Source organism: Cupressus sempervirens, chromosome 3, assembly GCF_028749045.1.
Source record: "Cupressus sempervirens isolate cs-2001-9-10 chromosome 3, ASM2874904v1, whole genome shotgun sequence".
NCBI lineage: Eukaryota > Viridiplantae > Streptophyta > Pinopsida > Cupressales > Cupressaceae > Cupressus > Cupressus sempervirens.
In genome coordinates, this window is record NC_143120.1 from 526,794,335 (window position 1) to 526,811,282 (window position 16,948).

At 36.5% G+C, this 16,948-nt stretch overlaps 1 protein-coding gene across 5 annotated transcripts in view; it reads right to left on the reverse strand.

Moving 5' to 3' along the window:
- The window catches only part of LOC149567487 (zinc knuckle (CCHC-type) family protein), a 188,218-nt gene that overhangs the window by 72,895 nt on the left and 98,375 nt on the right, over positions 1 to 16,948 (reverse strand). For 3 of the 5 annotated variants that reach the window (XM_089817487.1, XM_089817485.1, XM_089817486.1), the window contains exons 6-7: positions 8,471 to 8,563; positions 8,106 to 8,208 (exon numbers count right to left, since the gene is read on the reverse strand). In XM_089817487.1, the coding sequence (XP_089673613.1) occupies positions 8,106 to 8,208; positions 8,471 to 8,563 (196 nt within the window). Of the gene's footprint in view, positions 1 to 8,072; positions 8,209 to 8,470; positions 8,564 to 16,948 lie in introns of all 5 variants that reach the window. The other 2 variants (XM_089817488.1, XM_089817489.1) reach the window with 2 other exon arrangements.

Consider the following 16,948-nt stretch of genomic DNA (forward strand, 5'->3'; position numbering starts at 1 on the left):
TCATGTGGTCTGAGAGTTACAAGGTCGTACAATCTGAGAGTTACAGTTTGGCAAGAGTGAGTGTCATTGGGGTGATTTAGGTCTGGAGGATGATTGAGGGTTGCTTCACCATGGTTTGAGCTACAATCTGAGATGCCAGAATAATGTGAATATATTCGCTAGAAACATCAATTAATTCCAGTACAAGTATTGTGATCCAATCCCAAATATATAGATATATGTATTTACAAACAAAGATGATGCCCGGATTTGCCAGATCTAAGCAAGTAATACAGAGACAAAATAGGGTGAGAGTTGAATCCCACCAAAACTAGATTAGCCAAGTAGGGAAGATCTTTCACTTCAGAAATGGTTAACAACAGAGAATCCCACAGGAATTCACAGTATAAGAAAACATAATCCAAATCACCTACCAACTACTACCTACATGCTGTGCTAAAATACCCTTTGGAGGAACTCTTGAGGGTTTTTACAAAGACAACGGACGACAAAACCTATGGAAACAATTAAAATAAAAATGGGTCCGAGATATACTAAATCAATTGGCCCATAAACAAAGCTTTGATTATTTATTTATTTTATGACGGGAACATTACATTTTCAGATGTAAACATTTAGAAAATGTAATTTTGTCCAAAGAAAGTGTTGTTTGCAAGTAAGATTGGTCCTTCGCGATTTTCAAAAGAAAACTGTTGCATTCTATCTAATTGAGTTTGTGCAGTACATTTATTTCATAGCATTTACTGTTTAACAAGGAATTTGAGATAAAGCTTATGTTTTTCCTCTCTTTATCTAACTGGTTTTCTAAAAAGAAATTAAATTGCCTCTTAGATTAACAGTAAATTGCCTCCTAGATTAACAGTAAATTGCATATTTGATATAAATTTTGGCATTCTACAATTCAGATTAGTTTGTGATATTAAAATGTCTTTTTTTTATCTCATAAAGTTGTACCTACTAATCTATACTGCAAGCAACTGTGTTGCCCAATAGATAAGGCACTAATCTATATAAGTTCATTAGGTTATATATTTCATATTAGTTCTGGAGCATAAATATTTAAAAGCAATTTTATCTAAAAGCATTCTTATTTTAATACATTTATTTTTAAAATAATTACATTCATATTTGCAATTCTCGAAAATACTCAACATAGAACGCCATATTAGGACAAAGCCCCCAAGGGAACATGTCCAAGTAGTGCAAATGTATTCTCTGTAAGATTAATCTCCGATATGTATGTTCAACTCTACCACAAAATTCCACTCAATTTTCTAGTAATTTCCTATTGCTACTCATTAAGCCCTTTTAATTCAATGTATTTTCTAGCCTATATGTCCTAATTGGCAATATTCAATGTGTTTTCTAGCCTTGGAATCCCAAAACAAACTCACACAAATTACCCATGACTTGTGACAAGTAATATCCTTACGCTCATGCGTGCTTTACTTGGTATTGATTTCATTTTTTCAAATTTCAAATACAAAAAGAGCACATAATTCTCATCGGAGTTTTTTGCTTGGGGTCTGGAGTTTGGCACTCATGAAGATGTGGAAAATTTTGGAGAGATATGTGAAACCTGAATAGCATATTGGTCTAGATGCCATATTAGAACTAGAGGAGCCTAGGATTGGGTTTGTTGGTGCAACAGGTGACTAGTTGGTGTTCAGGCTTTCCTTGCCATGTTCACCCTTCTTTCTATGGACTGATTTGGAAGACAACGTGTAGAGAACAAATGATGCCAAGAAAGATTAGGGGTTCTTAAAGAGTATATGCGTAATTGGGATGTTGTGTTAGAGATCGGGGTTATGATGGAGCAGATAGATAAAAACATGCTCAAGTTCAAGTTTGCGGATTTCTGGAGAGAATCCATTTGGGAGAGAAGGCAGGGATCGATGTGAACATGGTGGTTGCGGAGAAAGGCATCAAGGTCATGGACATGGTAGGGGGAATCCTTGAGGTTGGGTGGTTGAGGTTTGTTGCAAGCCTGCTTCTCTGTGGACTCCTTTTTGTCAATTTTGAATTCTTCCAAGCAACAGTGTTAATGGAAGGGAAGCATTCTAGGTTTTTAAAGAAATTATGTTATTTTGCTTCAAGTTTTTTCATCATACAATACTTTGTACATCTTTCAGACTATGTTTTTTTTTCTGCTACTGATTACCTCGAATGTAATTTGGGTTGGTTTGTTACACTAAGGTTATGTTGGTCCCACCTTGTTTTCTATATTGTTGCTTGACTATTTTGGATGGGAGGGCAAACAAAGGTTTAGGTTGCCTTTATGCAATTTGAAGACCATGAATTTGATGTACTTTGAACTTTATAATTATATTAATAATAAAAATTCATCTTTACTGAGCAAAATATAATCAGAATGCAAGAATGACCTGTAATCAAAATTCAGTGGATGGAAAAATTCAAAATTGATAAAGGATCTCTTTAAAGAGACATACCACAATGATTTCACAAAATCCAAGAGGTGGTAAATATATTTGGAAGTGTAACTTTTGCAACATGCAATTTAATAACTCTTCTTCTTGAGTGGAACTTCACCTTATGGACCTTGTTGGTAAAGGGATTGGAATGTTTAAGGGCCCAAATAAGAAGGGGTTGTCCCTAGTAGAAATAACAAGATTCAAAAAAGAACAAGAATATGCTAACAAACTAAATGCCAAAGGGAAAAAAAGTTCCTATTCTTCTAGAAAGGAAAAAACAATGAATTTACCCATTGATACAATAGTAGCATCCCAACAAGGTTTCTTTCCTATATCCTCTAAGGAAGTGGAAGATGAAGTAGAAATTTCAACTCGCAAGAGACATCCACCAGGCAAGGTATTTAACATGGAAGCAAGAGATATTCTTCAACAAAAAAATGCACGTTACATCTATGCCAATAGTCTTCCATTCAAATTGGTAAGATTAGTGCATTGGCAAGACATGGTTTCAGGAATCAATAGTGTAGCTCTTGGTTTCGCTTGTCCTAGGTATACAAAAGTGCACACCACCTTATTGCAAAGAGAAAAGAATTTTGTAGAGGCCTCAACGAAATCATATAGAGATTATTTGGTTTACTCGGGTGTTTCTATTGGTTATAATGGATGGAAAGATTACAATAACCATCTAGTAATAAATGATATTGCAATGTACCCAAAGAAGCGATGCTTTTTACGATGGTTGATTGTAAAGGGGAAGTCAACGATGCAAAGTTCATTTCTAGAATCCTCATTGAGTTCATACAAATGGTGGGTCATGAGAATGTGGTCTAATTAATGACCAACAATGCAAAAAATTGTAGGGTTGTGGCATGTCCCCTTTTCTAGGCCAATGAACTTCATTGCGCCATAAGCTCATTTTTCCTTGGCCCCTAACAGAGTATTCTATGGGATCAATTCAATATTTAGCCTAGGCGGTTTTAGTTGATGACCAATCAGGATTGTTTCAGTGGGGTTTCCGGGCACTTACTATTTATTGTTAGTCACCAATCTTAGTATTTTGGCACTTTCATGTTGGACTAGGAACTTCACCAAGAGCTTTCCAACAAGCTATCCCACGTGCATATCTGAGTCCAACAAATCAGAGATTTTAATGCCTAAATGTTTAATTGATTAATTGATAAAGTGACTTCATAAAATAAATTCACATAATTAAATGTCACTTTATTATTATGAGCACTTTATTTCCCTAGTGGGAAAAAGTATTTTTTTAAGGAAATTAAGAAGCAGATGAGAGAGTGTGACACCAAATTGTGTTTAAATGAAGGAAGTGGGTCTCATTTCAGCATACTTAATTTAAATTACTGAATTTATTTCTCTCTTGAAGAGTTCACGAAAGCAGCTTTCATCAGATGGGAGGGCGAAAACCCTTGATCTTGGACAGTGGGCGGAAACCCATTGTTGGTTGGAGGTATCGCGCAGGTGTTTCACATTGTGCTTCAGGTTCATATTTTCCATGTCCAATCATGTTGTATTTTTTGTAACTAGAATTGAATTTCTTGGTCATTTTGTTGAAGAACTTCAATGAAATATTATTTCTGAAAATGTATTTATGCTAAACATTTATTGCAATAACATTTTGAGACTTCATTTATCTGGTTATTAAATGGGTTTTGCCAGTGAAATCTGAAATGCATTGCATGAATTTATTTGTTAAAAATTTTGGCAAATGTCTGGTTAGGAACAGGCTGTAGGTGCATTGGTCGAGGCAAGATATGAGCACATTTTTTGGACACCATGCACTATACACTCCCTCAACTTGGTGTTGCAAGAAATTAGCACCTAAATAGAGTGGGTGAAAGAAATATACCAAAAGAGTGAGGAGATTCACATGTTTGTGATGAGTCACCATATGTCACAAGCAATTTTCAGAACTCTCTCAAGATGGAATAATGTTTGTGTTGTTAATGAACAATTTGAAATGGATGCTACTACATGGTGCGATCTCCATGCTCAAGATTATATGTACCTCCAAGCTCTTGCAATCAAGATCCTCTAACAAGTTTATTTTTTTCTTATCACTTGAATTGTAGAATTTAGTACTTTACATTTCTTAGTTCTTTTTGCATTTTTTCTTATTTTGGTTTTCTCTGCCGGCCGCAAGCTCTTTTGTCGTTAAATGGAATTGGAGTACATACTCCTTTATGAAGCATAACTAGTTGGCTTCAAAGAAAGTTAGAGACTTGGTTTATATTCATTCCAATTTGTGTCTTCTATGAAGAAAGGATCCTAACATAAAGAAGAGATAGAAAAGATTTGGGTATAGCAGGTGAGTGTATCAACTTGGATGCAACTGTTGAGGATCTTGCTAGAGTCACTATGCATGACGATGATGATGACATGCCTACACATGGTGCATATGGTGTGAGTAGGACCGCTTTGGGTTCAAATGGTCTTGAACTTGCAGCAGTTGAAAATCTAATAGATGATGACCTTTTTATTATCCTTTTGACAATTGATAAACTACATTAAACAATGAAGATAGAAAACAATACCATTCTTTACTGTCAATTTCATAATTGTAATGATTCTCACTATTTGAATTGTGAACTTAGACATATATGATATGGCTTATTTGAATATTTTTGAACTATCAAATGGCATTTAGTATGTATCTTTGGCATTTTCCATTGATCTATCAAATGATTAAGATATTAGATTCACTATATTTTTGTTGTTGTTTTTTTGTATATAATATATATGCATACTATAGAAACGAGACTCACACTTGGCATAGACTCGACAAGGCTGACTTGACTTGGGAATCAGAAAAACATTGGCAAGACTTTGTAGGACTTGGAAAAATACTAGTTTCTAGTGAGTCATTCCTACAACGAGTTTATGGAGAGTCTTAGGCCCTTGGGACTCGGCTAGGGTCACTCGGCTCAAGACTCACAAGGACTCAAATTGGTAGTCCTGAAGAGTCCTAGAACTATGATATATACACACACATACCTAAACATAACAAAACCCCAAAAAAAAATCATATACCCACGTACCAAATTCTCATACTTGTACCCAAGTTGGTAACTAAGGTGGGCGTTCATTTGCATTGCGCCAGAATTAGGTATTTGGATGAATTATTTAGAATAAAAATATATTTTATTACCTTAGAAGGTTTCACTTTTTCTAAGACATTGTGTCTCGAGTTAACTAGAACGTAGTTCCATATGGAATTTTTCTATCCAAGCATCATCCACAGTTATCATTGTCCTTAGACATTAGAAGTAGATTAGATCTTTTACACAATATTCTACTAAGCAACATTTTTAGGTCACACCACCTCAATGGACTCTACAAGGATATTAGATATAATTTACAACCTGTACTTGCCCTTCACAATAAACTACCCTACAAAACATTGCCCCTATGAGGACAATAAAATGACATAACTTAGAGGCCTATTTTTGTAATCTTCCAATACATCAAAAATAATTGATTCCCTTCTTTTGATCCATGGATTCCTAGAGAGGTACAAAGAAATGTCTACAAAATTTTATTTCTTTGCAAATAATGGGATGCACATCTTTTCAAGCTAGGACATGTATAATTTAACCATTTCATGAGAACATAATAGACATTGACAGATATCTCTGTCATAAATACAATGTACACTAATTTCATAAACATTACAACCTTATCCTACACTTCCCTTTCTAATGAGCTTGCATCCTTGAAATAGTTATATGAAAGAGAGAGGTTACCATCTTCTCCAAAAACATGGCAGTGCAATAAATGGAGTCTTGGAAGCCACAATCAAGGATGACCCTATAGGTGTCATGTGGGATCCTTTCTTGGCCAAGGATAAGAACTTTATCCACATTTCTTGGTTGAACTATTTATAAATCCTCTTACTCTTTAATATAAGCAAGAATGTGTTCCTTTGGTTAACAATTTTTGGTAGCCTGCCACAGTCTTTAATTCCTTGGACAGAAATCATTTATGTTTACTTTCACTAAATTGTAGGAGCTTCTATACACATTCTAGGAATCGTTACAAAGTCAAAGATAACCACTACCTGAAGCAACTTGCTCAATCATCATCGTATTTTTGAAAGCAATAAAGACTGTTAACTCCAAAAGCTTCAGCAAACCCTAGGCTCACAAAGGAAAAACTCCCAGCCTTTCTTGACTTTACCAACATCTACAAATTTTAAAATAAACAATTATCAAGGAAAACAAAATTAGAAATGCAATAATTGTTAGTTGACTACCATTAAGAATGCTATATATATGTGGAAACATCAAATTTATAAATATCACTATAAATATAAAATTATATATAAATTATATATATATATATATATATATATATATATGTATGACTATGATGGGGTATATATAATATCATAATATCATATTAAGCAGCAGCTTACCACAACCTACATCTCTCAGAAAAACGGTGTTGTTGAGTAGAGGAACGATACCACTATGGAGATGGATTTGTCTATACTGGACCATAGAAAAGTTCCTAAGAGATTTTGGGCCGAGCTAGTGTTTACTACAATGTATCTTCTGAACTGATCTACCAGACAGGCCATCAAGGAAATGTTATAACTGTCAGGCAAATACCATTACAAATATATATTTCCAAAAACAGCTATCGTGCAACTCGGAAAGAAATTTTAGAAAATTACGAAGACTCTAAAAATCCTTTGAATAAAGATTTTCTTCGATACAATCTTCTTAATCATCCTACTACCTAATAAGCCTTGAGAAGTAGAATACCTGAACACAAAGAGAACTTGTAACCCTGAGCAATAAGTATAAAAAGGATTTTGGGTGAGTGAAGCGAGAAAAGTTGGAATGTATTTATTCTTGAGTTTTTAAAGTTTGTGTGTTATTAATGACTTCTACACCACTTATTATGTTCAGTCGGGGTTTTCAAAAACAATTGCCTTCTTTAAAATGATGTTTGTTTTTTAATCTAATTGTTTTCCCAAGGTGCAGCCCATGCCTGCAAAGGCCCTAACTGAAGCCATGTTGGACCTGGAGTTGGATAAGATCAAACATGAATGGTTCTGTCTTTGTCATTGGTTCCTAGTGAACCCAGATATGAATTTTTTAACACAAAATGACTACCTATTTTAAATGTTAGCCAACTATAGAGCCATAAGTCTCAACTAAGGTTTTGCACATTCCAATGCTGCACATGATAGTTACTCTGAATAATTGCATTATGTTTCTATAAAGCACAGGCAGTTGCAAAGATGGTAATCAGATTTATCCCCATTCTTCTTGGATGTTTCCTTACATTATAAACTCTATTTGGCTTATCACATTCAAAGAAAACTTGTTTGTCCAACATAATTCATTATATGATTGAGTATGCATCATATACTTCCTCATATTTAGCTTTTTGATAAAGATTTTCATCTGCAGTATTTTTCCTGTGATAAAACTTCACTAATTATATGCATTTATATAAATATTTTTGGTTTGAAATTAAGTTGTGCGGTTCCATTAGTCCTTAGAAAAATAAAAGCATCGCTAAAAGATAAGTCTAGTTTTCTAGAAATCATACAAAAACATATTATCAGAAGCCTAGAAATAGGCGTCTTTCTTTTTTTATTACTTCTCTTACTATTTTATAGTTTCCCTTTGCTGACTATCGCACCTTTCATAGAAATGCTACGCTTGAGTCGATTTTCTGGATTACTGAAGAAAGTTTTCATCATGTTAGATGCATGTTGCCTCGCTTCAGGTGTCCTCTTTGCTCTCTGAAGATGCACTTCAGGTTGGTTATCATAAACACAGAAATCTTGTCTCCAAATATTTTTAAAACTAAAGGAAGAAAAAAAGCGTATGCAGCTTTATCAGATCTAGGTACCAAATTGTGCATTTGATAGTTATTTAGCAATAAATTCCAGTAAGTGAACTATCTCATAAAGCTCACGACTGGGTAACACTACATGATAACACTAAATATTTGTATATGATTTTCTTAATGGAATGAGGACAAAAAGAAGGTTAAAAAAATACCTTCATAGCTTCTACTGTTTGAGCACGGAGAATAGGATCACTGTGAATTTTCTTCATTTTTTTACTGAACATACCTGTCACTGCATTTAAGTTCTAGATGCATCGGTTCCATCAATGCAATCAAAGAAACAAAGGTAAATATTAGGGCATATTTTCATGACAAGCAAACTTGAAATCTTATTTGTAGATCAAATGCAAAATTCAGTTTGTATAAGGCACAATTTAATGTATAAAACAGAATGGAGCCTTATTTCCTGATGGCGCTCCCTATACAATCAGGAATAGAAATATATTTTGAGAAACGAATAGAGTTGGATTAAAAGCATTCAGCAACTTATTAAGCAAAACACTAATGAAAATTCATCTTTTTATTAGTTACCAAAAAGAATAAAATGTTGATATTGACAATTCATCTGCACAATTCATTGAGATACCAAAGGCGAATATAAATTAAACAAGAAAGAACTGAAAAAGATATCATCCACACTAAAGGAATATTTTTTCTATTTATTGAATTAGGAAGTTTACAAAGGGTATAAAAGTACAAACAGACAAAATATTACAATGTTTTAAACTTGGTGTCTGAACAAAATGCAAAACATAATTGAACTAATCTCGATGCTTCAAACGGAATGCTACGGAAGGATAGAGCTATCAAGTTATATAATCCAGAACAATAAAAGAGTCAAATCAAATATAAGGCTCTAAACCAGCTCCTTTGTAAAGTCCCGTTTTTGGATATCTTGGAATATCAGGACAATTACTTCAACTTCACACGCTTACTCTATCAAATCCTTGCGCTTGGACTAAGTAATGAAGACTATGCAAAATATCAACTGCTATTTCAGATTCTATCACCAATATGTATATGCAAGATGATATAGGTATCAATATGACTAATAGCAATGCCAATACATCAATATGAAATACGCTATGAATATGATATTCCTAACACTTACAGAAATAGTACAATTATACTATTTCTGATATAGACAATATAAATATGCAACTGATATGTATTGCAGCAATGCATTCACTATGTCTGATATGACAAAGTAATTGTGCAAATATGGAAATATCACTTTGAGTGATATGTTGCTGTTTCAGATCTTGATTTATATACTTGCAACTTAACAATTGATGTTGTATCTAATATGCACTTTAATGCCTGCAGTAAGTGGTGTTGTTGACTCTCAAAGTTGCCCGTGGAAGCGGCAGTAGTCTCTTATGGGAAGCCTGGCAAGTGGGGGGACACTTATTGCATCTCACCAAGCAACCTCTGAGATTTTAGAATCTGGCTCTTCTTGGAGTAAAAGGGGGAGAAAAGGGGGCAAAGAGGTTAAGAAGCAAAACCAAGGTGATACACCAAACATTTGACCAAGCACACAGGCTACCTTAGTACAAGGTATCAAGACACAAAACAGATCCCTCCAGCCTGGGAACAATCACTGAACTCCAAAAGACAGTTCTTAAACATAGAACACAACATACAAGAATAACTACTGTTAGAAAAGAAGAGAGCATAGTCTAATCAACAGCCATCCATATGAGCGCATTAAAGTCTGAAATTACACAAAAGACATTCATAAAGACAATGAGATTTTCCAATAAAGACCAAAGGGCCTTAGGCATGATTGATTACATTACTAAACCACAAAACTTGATTGCAATCTTAAGGCTTTTACAGAGAGGAATCCCCTCAATTATAATAATTGTCTCCAATCCAAAATTTTCCTTGGACTCCCTTTATAGTGTATTTCCCTCTCCATTTTAAAGGTCTAGACGTAGCGTGACAATCGTTGGCCACTCCTTCCTATACTTGTCAAGTCACAATAATCCCCTACTTATATCCTTTGTACGCTGGACATCTATTGAAGGGCTCCCTACTCAAAGTGCTTGTACATCACGGGGCCATAGTTTCCTCATTGTTCCTCTGTAGAAGGTGGCGAACATTTTGAATCCGGCGGCGCATGAAGACTAATGGAGCAAACATCCCCATCTGCATATGTTATTGCATGTGAAGATGCATCTCAAGGTTGGTTCCATGCCAAGACACACGTTGATGCCTCATGTGGAACAAATTGGGGTCTACGATGCCAAAAGAGAGGCGGACGATATGTACATGCGGTGCCTTCGCAAGTTTCCCACAAAATTGTGGGAGCGGTGACCCCGCTAAAGCACACCATTGTGACAAGTGGCCTTGTCCATTGTTGTTCCTTCCACTGTCATTGTCTGTGGACAAAGCAAGTTGTTGTGAACTTTGTTTTGCAATATTATGAAATCTTATTTCATAGGTTCCATATCTGATCTGCAATATAATTCTTGCAACCTATAAATGTCAAATGGCATATGCTCAACCAAGTGGATCCAAATATTGATAAAAGGCAAAGATAAGTTTCCAATGATGCTTCTTCGTGAAGTGTTTGAGACTTCTTTTATACTTCTATCTTCAAAAGTCACACCTCTTTGACAAGTCATGTCTTCTTATTATAAATGCCTCTCTTTATAACAACCCAATAAGTCTTCTATTATGCTTGTTGTCTAACTAGTCACATGTCTAGTCACTTACAGCAACAATTCTTGATAGTAATTGATAGTATTAATATTACCACTTCTTAAATTGATAGTGTTGCCATTGATCACCAAGACTCGTGATGCTTCAAGATGATATTGATTGATAGTTTGACATGCTTGTGATATTGATATTATTAAGTTGATGTTGTTATTCTTATTACTGATGCTATTTTTTGTAGTGTCCTTAGATAGAATAGCAATGACAGTTGTTCTCCTTCAATATCTATGCTCTTAATATTTAATGTATATCTATGCTCTTAATATTTAATGTCACTGATTGATGATGAATTGTTGTCTTAGTGATTGCTATGTTTTCTTAATCATTGTTGACATGACGATATCGAGTATCCTTGTATTAATGTGTAAAAACAATCAACGGGCTATATCCTTAACAAACATCAATTTGCTTTTGCTAATCAACAGTTTGATATTTTGTCAAACATTTGGCAAGAAAATTTTTATCATTCAATAAATAATGCTTTAAATTCACAGCCAGCTGCTCACAATTTTAATTGATTAAGTCTTTATCAATTTGGACAAATGAACACCAGTAAACAATTCAGAAGTAATTCTATAATTGATGGCAATGCTACTAATATCCAATTTAAAAATTGACTTCTAGAAATTTTCAAGAATGCAATAATGAACCTAGAAATTTACTTCTAACAGATGAAATATGGATTGCAGCTCTCAAGAAATAATCCAATTTACTTGAAAGTTCAGAAATACATGCTCCTCACTTAAAATTGCAGGTGCTCTAAAACCTGATTGCTGCCCTCCAATAATTGATTGCAGCCTTCCACAAAGTCTGAAATCGTTGCCAAATACAGGGACAACAGCCACAGTACATTCCTCTTTAACCATGCCAAACAGCAGACAATAATGGCGTTTCAAATCACAAATTTTCTAGCCAAAATGAAATTCCCAGGAACAGTACATAACAGTCGAGAAATACTATAATTTAATTAAGACAATTCTCAAAATTAATTCACAATACTTCAGCTGTGAATTAGCAAGCACTTCTTAATTCCAATCCCTTATACTTCAGCAAGGGCAAAGAAATCGGCAAACTCAAAAACTCTTCACAAGCAACAAAGAAAATAATCAATAGGATGCTTTACTCATCAAATGGGCTCATATTTATAATCTCCAAATGACACAAAGTTTCCCAAATGAACTTCAATTAAGAAGCTTCCCACACACACCATTAAAACATAATAAAGTGTCATTATAAACTAATTCATTAATTGCTTTTGGCTCCGAAAATGATCTTTTCCACCATAACTTCAAATTCTGACATGTAAGGCCACCATTTCTTGTTCCCATGATTTAAAACTATTCGTCTCGGTTCCAACGAGCTATGATACTGAGGTGACCAACCAACAACACTAACAAAAATAGCAATCTTAGCGTATTTAGATGAATTATAATAATAATTCACCCATCTTGTGAAAACATTTGAAGAAGCATCAAAATCGAAATCTAACACCAAAGTGATCCTGATGATGAAAGACAATGAATGAACCTAACAAGGTGACTTACTATAAATAGACGCTCCCTCCAAAATTCTTGGAGCCCAAACTGAAAGCCCGAAAAAAAAACTGAGAGCATCCGCCAATTCCTTTGACTCAACTCAACTCATCAGAACTAACAAATTGACTTACAATAAATAGTAAGTCCCCCAAATGGAGCCAAAACACACCACAGGCTGCTGGAAAGCCTATAACCACACAACTAAAACCCTAAATCCTACTATTAGCTCACGAAGGTCGCAATGGTGAACTAACCTGGCCAACTGCAGGAACCTGCTAAAAATGAGGACATTACAGTCCTCCCTCCCTAAGATTGCTTGTCCCCAAGCAATTCTAGAGTAAAATGGACATCACAATCCACGTGGATCCCAAAGGTAGAACTACGACTATCCTTGTTGTGTACAAACAACTCCTATAGCACCAACACCCAAATAATGGACATCAACATCAAAATCATCTGAAAACTGACCCGAGGCACTGATGAAGGCAACAACTCATTGAAACTCAACTCAACTGAAATACCAACTCTATCCACACCTGAGTCCCCATCAAATTGATACTCATACCCAACTACACTATGCAGATGGTAACAACCATAGGTACCTGAAACACTACCACCAACTCTAACCTCTACCAAACTGTCCTGGGTGTGTAGATACTACAAGGAGTTTAATTTGCAATTATCAATCCCATCTGCAAAAGATGGTGCTAACCCATCCTATAATGAATGGCATGAAATTGGAGCCAACCCACATCGACATGAAACCAAATCCTCTACCTGTGGGTCAAAAGAAAAATGATGAGCACTCCTCACAATGTAATGCTAATAAAACTACCAATCTCTGTCAAGGCTCATCATCATCAAAGGAATCAAAAGATGGCTCCAATCTTTGACTCTGAACTATTGGGTGGGCAAGATCCTAGGCAACCCTCTCAGCAAACTCAACCTCAAAATCCCTGTAGGGGAAGCATAGTAGACAGAGTTTCTACAATCTTTTCCACCAACCTCTGAATAGCACAAGAGCCTCGGATAAGAGTACCCTCAAACACTGTATGAATCCTCCCTCACATCTGAACTCTCCAATAGATACTCCATGAAGGACTCTATGTAGTAGAAATTATATGTGGAAGCATCAACCTAATCCCCTATGACCCACAGCTGATCCCTCTGAATATGTGGCACTACCATCCGTCCAATGGTGCCAGCTGTATGAAATGAAGAAATAGATCCCCCTCCGGGAGAAGGAAGTGTTGTAACAAAAGCTTGCACCCTTGTCCAAAGTTTTACCTAAGGACAACCTCATGAAACATGGAAACAACCTCCAAGCTATGGGACTTGTTGAACTATGAGGTTGAGTCTCCAAAGAAGGCCGACTTCCTCTACTATTAGGATGCACAACTATTCTTGAAGAGAAAAGGGAGAAGGAATACATGAAAGTAACTACGTAAGCTACTCTAAAGAGGTGATGCACCAAAATAGGGCGTTCAGACCAGTCTCTGCCAATACATGCACAGTACCATTATTGTGACAGTCCAAAGATATACAGATTCAAACTTGCTTTAATTTGTAAACTATATAAAGACTAAACCACATGAGTGACACAAGAAAAATTGCTTCGCTTCTTATCATTCACAGGCCAAAGAGATACAGAAAATGCAGACTACAGATATCCACAGTACGTTGAAGAGAGGCCGACAAGCTTGCACAATACGACGACGACTGAAAGAGATAAGGAAGAATGTCTTATAATTCAAAGGAAAAGAGGGAATTTACAGTAGCATGCCAAGGCAATACTAGAGAAAACAGAGAAGATCTGACCCTAAGAAAGAGTACAACATTTGCCTTTATAGTGCCAACATAACTTGGATAACTTTCCTCATAAGATAAAAATCAACCACCACAATCAAATCTACAGAGAATAATCACTGCAAAACTGAAAAGATCTGATTATAGCGCAAATCCATATATGTGAAGATCACTTCTTCACTAAACAAATCTCTGAGAGGTCAGAAGCGATGGTCATTTAACTTCTAACTGAGTGGATGGATTAACAGATGGTAAGAGTATCTTTTTGCATTTATCAAGCCTAGGGATCGATGAAAGTGGTTGTAAGAGATCGGAAAGATCGGATTCATCATTCAAGGAACTGCTTATGCTGCCACCAACTTGCCAAATTGACCATGACTTTTGGTAAACTGGGATTTAACCATCAAGTCGTGCCACGTGGACCAAACATTTCTTACCATTATGCCACTCTGTCAACGATTCAATCTTTATGCCTTGTGTTTGACCATCCACGATTACAACCTTTCCACCACCTTCCTTTAATAACAGTTACTGCTTGCGAAACCGTGATCCACTGATCATCACTACCTCGCAACCTACTCTTAGCATTGTTTACTAACCGCCGCGACCCTGCTAAGGCTGAGGTCGGACCATATGCGCACCGTCGCCACTTTAACCCACGGTTTCCTTCTGACCTTTGCGACCAAGCGAAACAAGGGGGACCGCTACTTCACAACTCAAACCTTAACTATTTCTTGACTTGTGGCTATCATGTGTTGGCCATAGATCTGGATGATCTAACAGTGCGAGATATGTCTCTGAAGCACTGAAGATCTTCCTTTTCCGCACCGTCGCAACTTAAACCATAGCATGTTATCATAACCATGCAATTGGGTGAAAACGAAGTAGTCGCACCTTCGCTATCTTGACCCTGGTTGACGCTCAAACCGTGACTGTGTGAATCGCAGAGTCGCGACTTAAAACATTTCGAGGCATAGTATAAAATATAGCCAATGCTAATTTTAAAACCTTAGGCGACCGTTGAGTGAATTATCATTTGAATTTGATTTTCTAGCGAGAGGGTATTTTGGTTAATAGGAAGAAAATCACCATCAGAGCTCGTCTCCCCCAATCCTCTCACCTCTTTTGTACCTACTTACCCATATGCTGGACGGATGTGTTGACCACATCACCACATCCCTCATTCCCAACCATGGAAGCAAACTCACCATCAACCACAACATGCAATTGAACTGGATCTGAGGCTAGTGTGGTCCAAACATGCTCCAACTCCACAGTCACCTCATCCAATCATGACTGTGACTCCTGAAGAGCCAACTGAGTGCACTGAAGAGAGTCCACAGTCACCTCAAGCTCTTGGGTGAGTTCCACCACCTCTTTCTCTAACAATGTCTCATGACACATGCTACCCCACCTCAGAAGGTAATCCCGGTCAGCAACTAGCTGTGAGTAATTATGCTTCAAGATCTTGACAGCCTCTCGAAGCACATGAACCTCTGCTAGAGAAAGAGTACTATCACCACGCTCATTAGACATAGGAACACCCCAACCAGATATAGCTAGCATCTAACGAACAACATCATGATGCCCAAGAGCTGAAGAAATGTCACTATCACTCACCTTCAGCTAACAGGTCACATGATGTCTCTGTAACCTCTGACTCCTATGCAATCTCTCTGTCTCACTAACTACACTGTGATAGGAAACTGTATCAAAACTGCCCACCACAAGATCACTCATATGTGTGCCATCATCCTCGCATAACTTGATGTCTGAGATACAACTACTAGGTACCTCAACCAACTCCTCATATGAAGAAATGGAAGCCCTCGCAATATCAATCTCTTCATATATCTCAGCTTCCAACTTAATAGTAAGATGCTACAAACATCGATCCTATGACCCATCCAAAAACTCCTCAAAGTCATCACCCAATATCTAACGAGGGGTGTCATACCCAGTGCAACTCATAGCATCATCAAATGGATCATCAGATGTGTCCATACTATCTGCATCCACATCTCCCAATAAAGCCTCAACTGCTAACACCTGACTCTGCCCACATGACTCAATGTCAACCAGTGAATCAATAATGCTAGAGTATGAACCGACATCTACTGACTCCGTTGTATAACCCAAATCACCAACATCACAACTAGGTGACTCCATACATGCATCTATCCCACCTGAGGAAGCAACTACCTCTTGCACTGGAGTAACACCATAACAACTCACATAGAAATCTCCAATAATAATCCCCTCAAGAGAGTGTGAAGTATTAGTAGTAACAACGGCATCAACTATCTCTAAACTAACTGCAACAACAACTCTAGGAGCCTCAATCTGCTAAAGCTCAGTGCCACTATGCTCTAAGAGTACTGACACATCTACTAATCTCTATGAAATGAGTCGATCATCAACACTGCAGATAGGACTAGCAGGTGTCATATTAAATGTAGGTACATCTGCATCGTGGACACCTGTTGGGGAAAACTCAAGCTTCCTTCCCTACAACCTCAATGTCGGTCTTCTAAAGGTAGAAACCATATACCTCACTATCCTCTC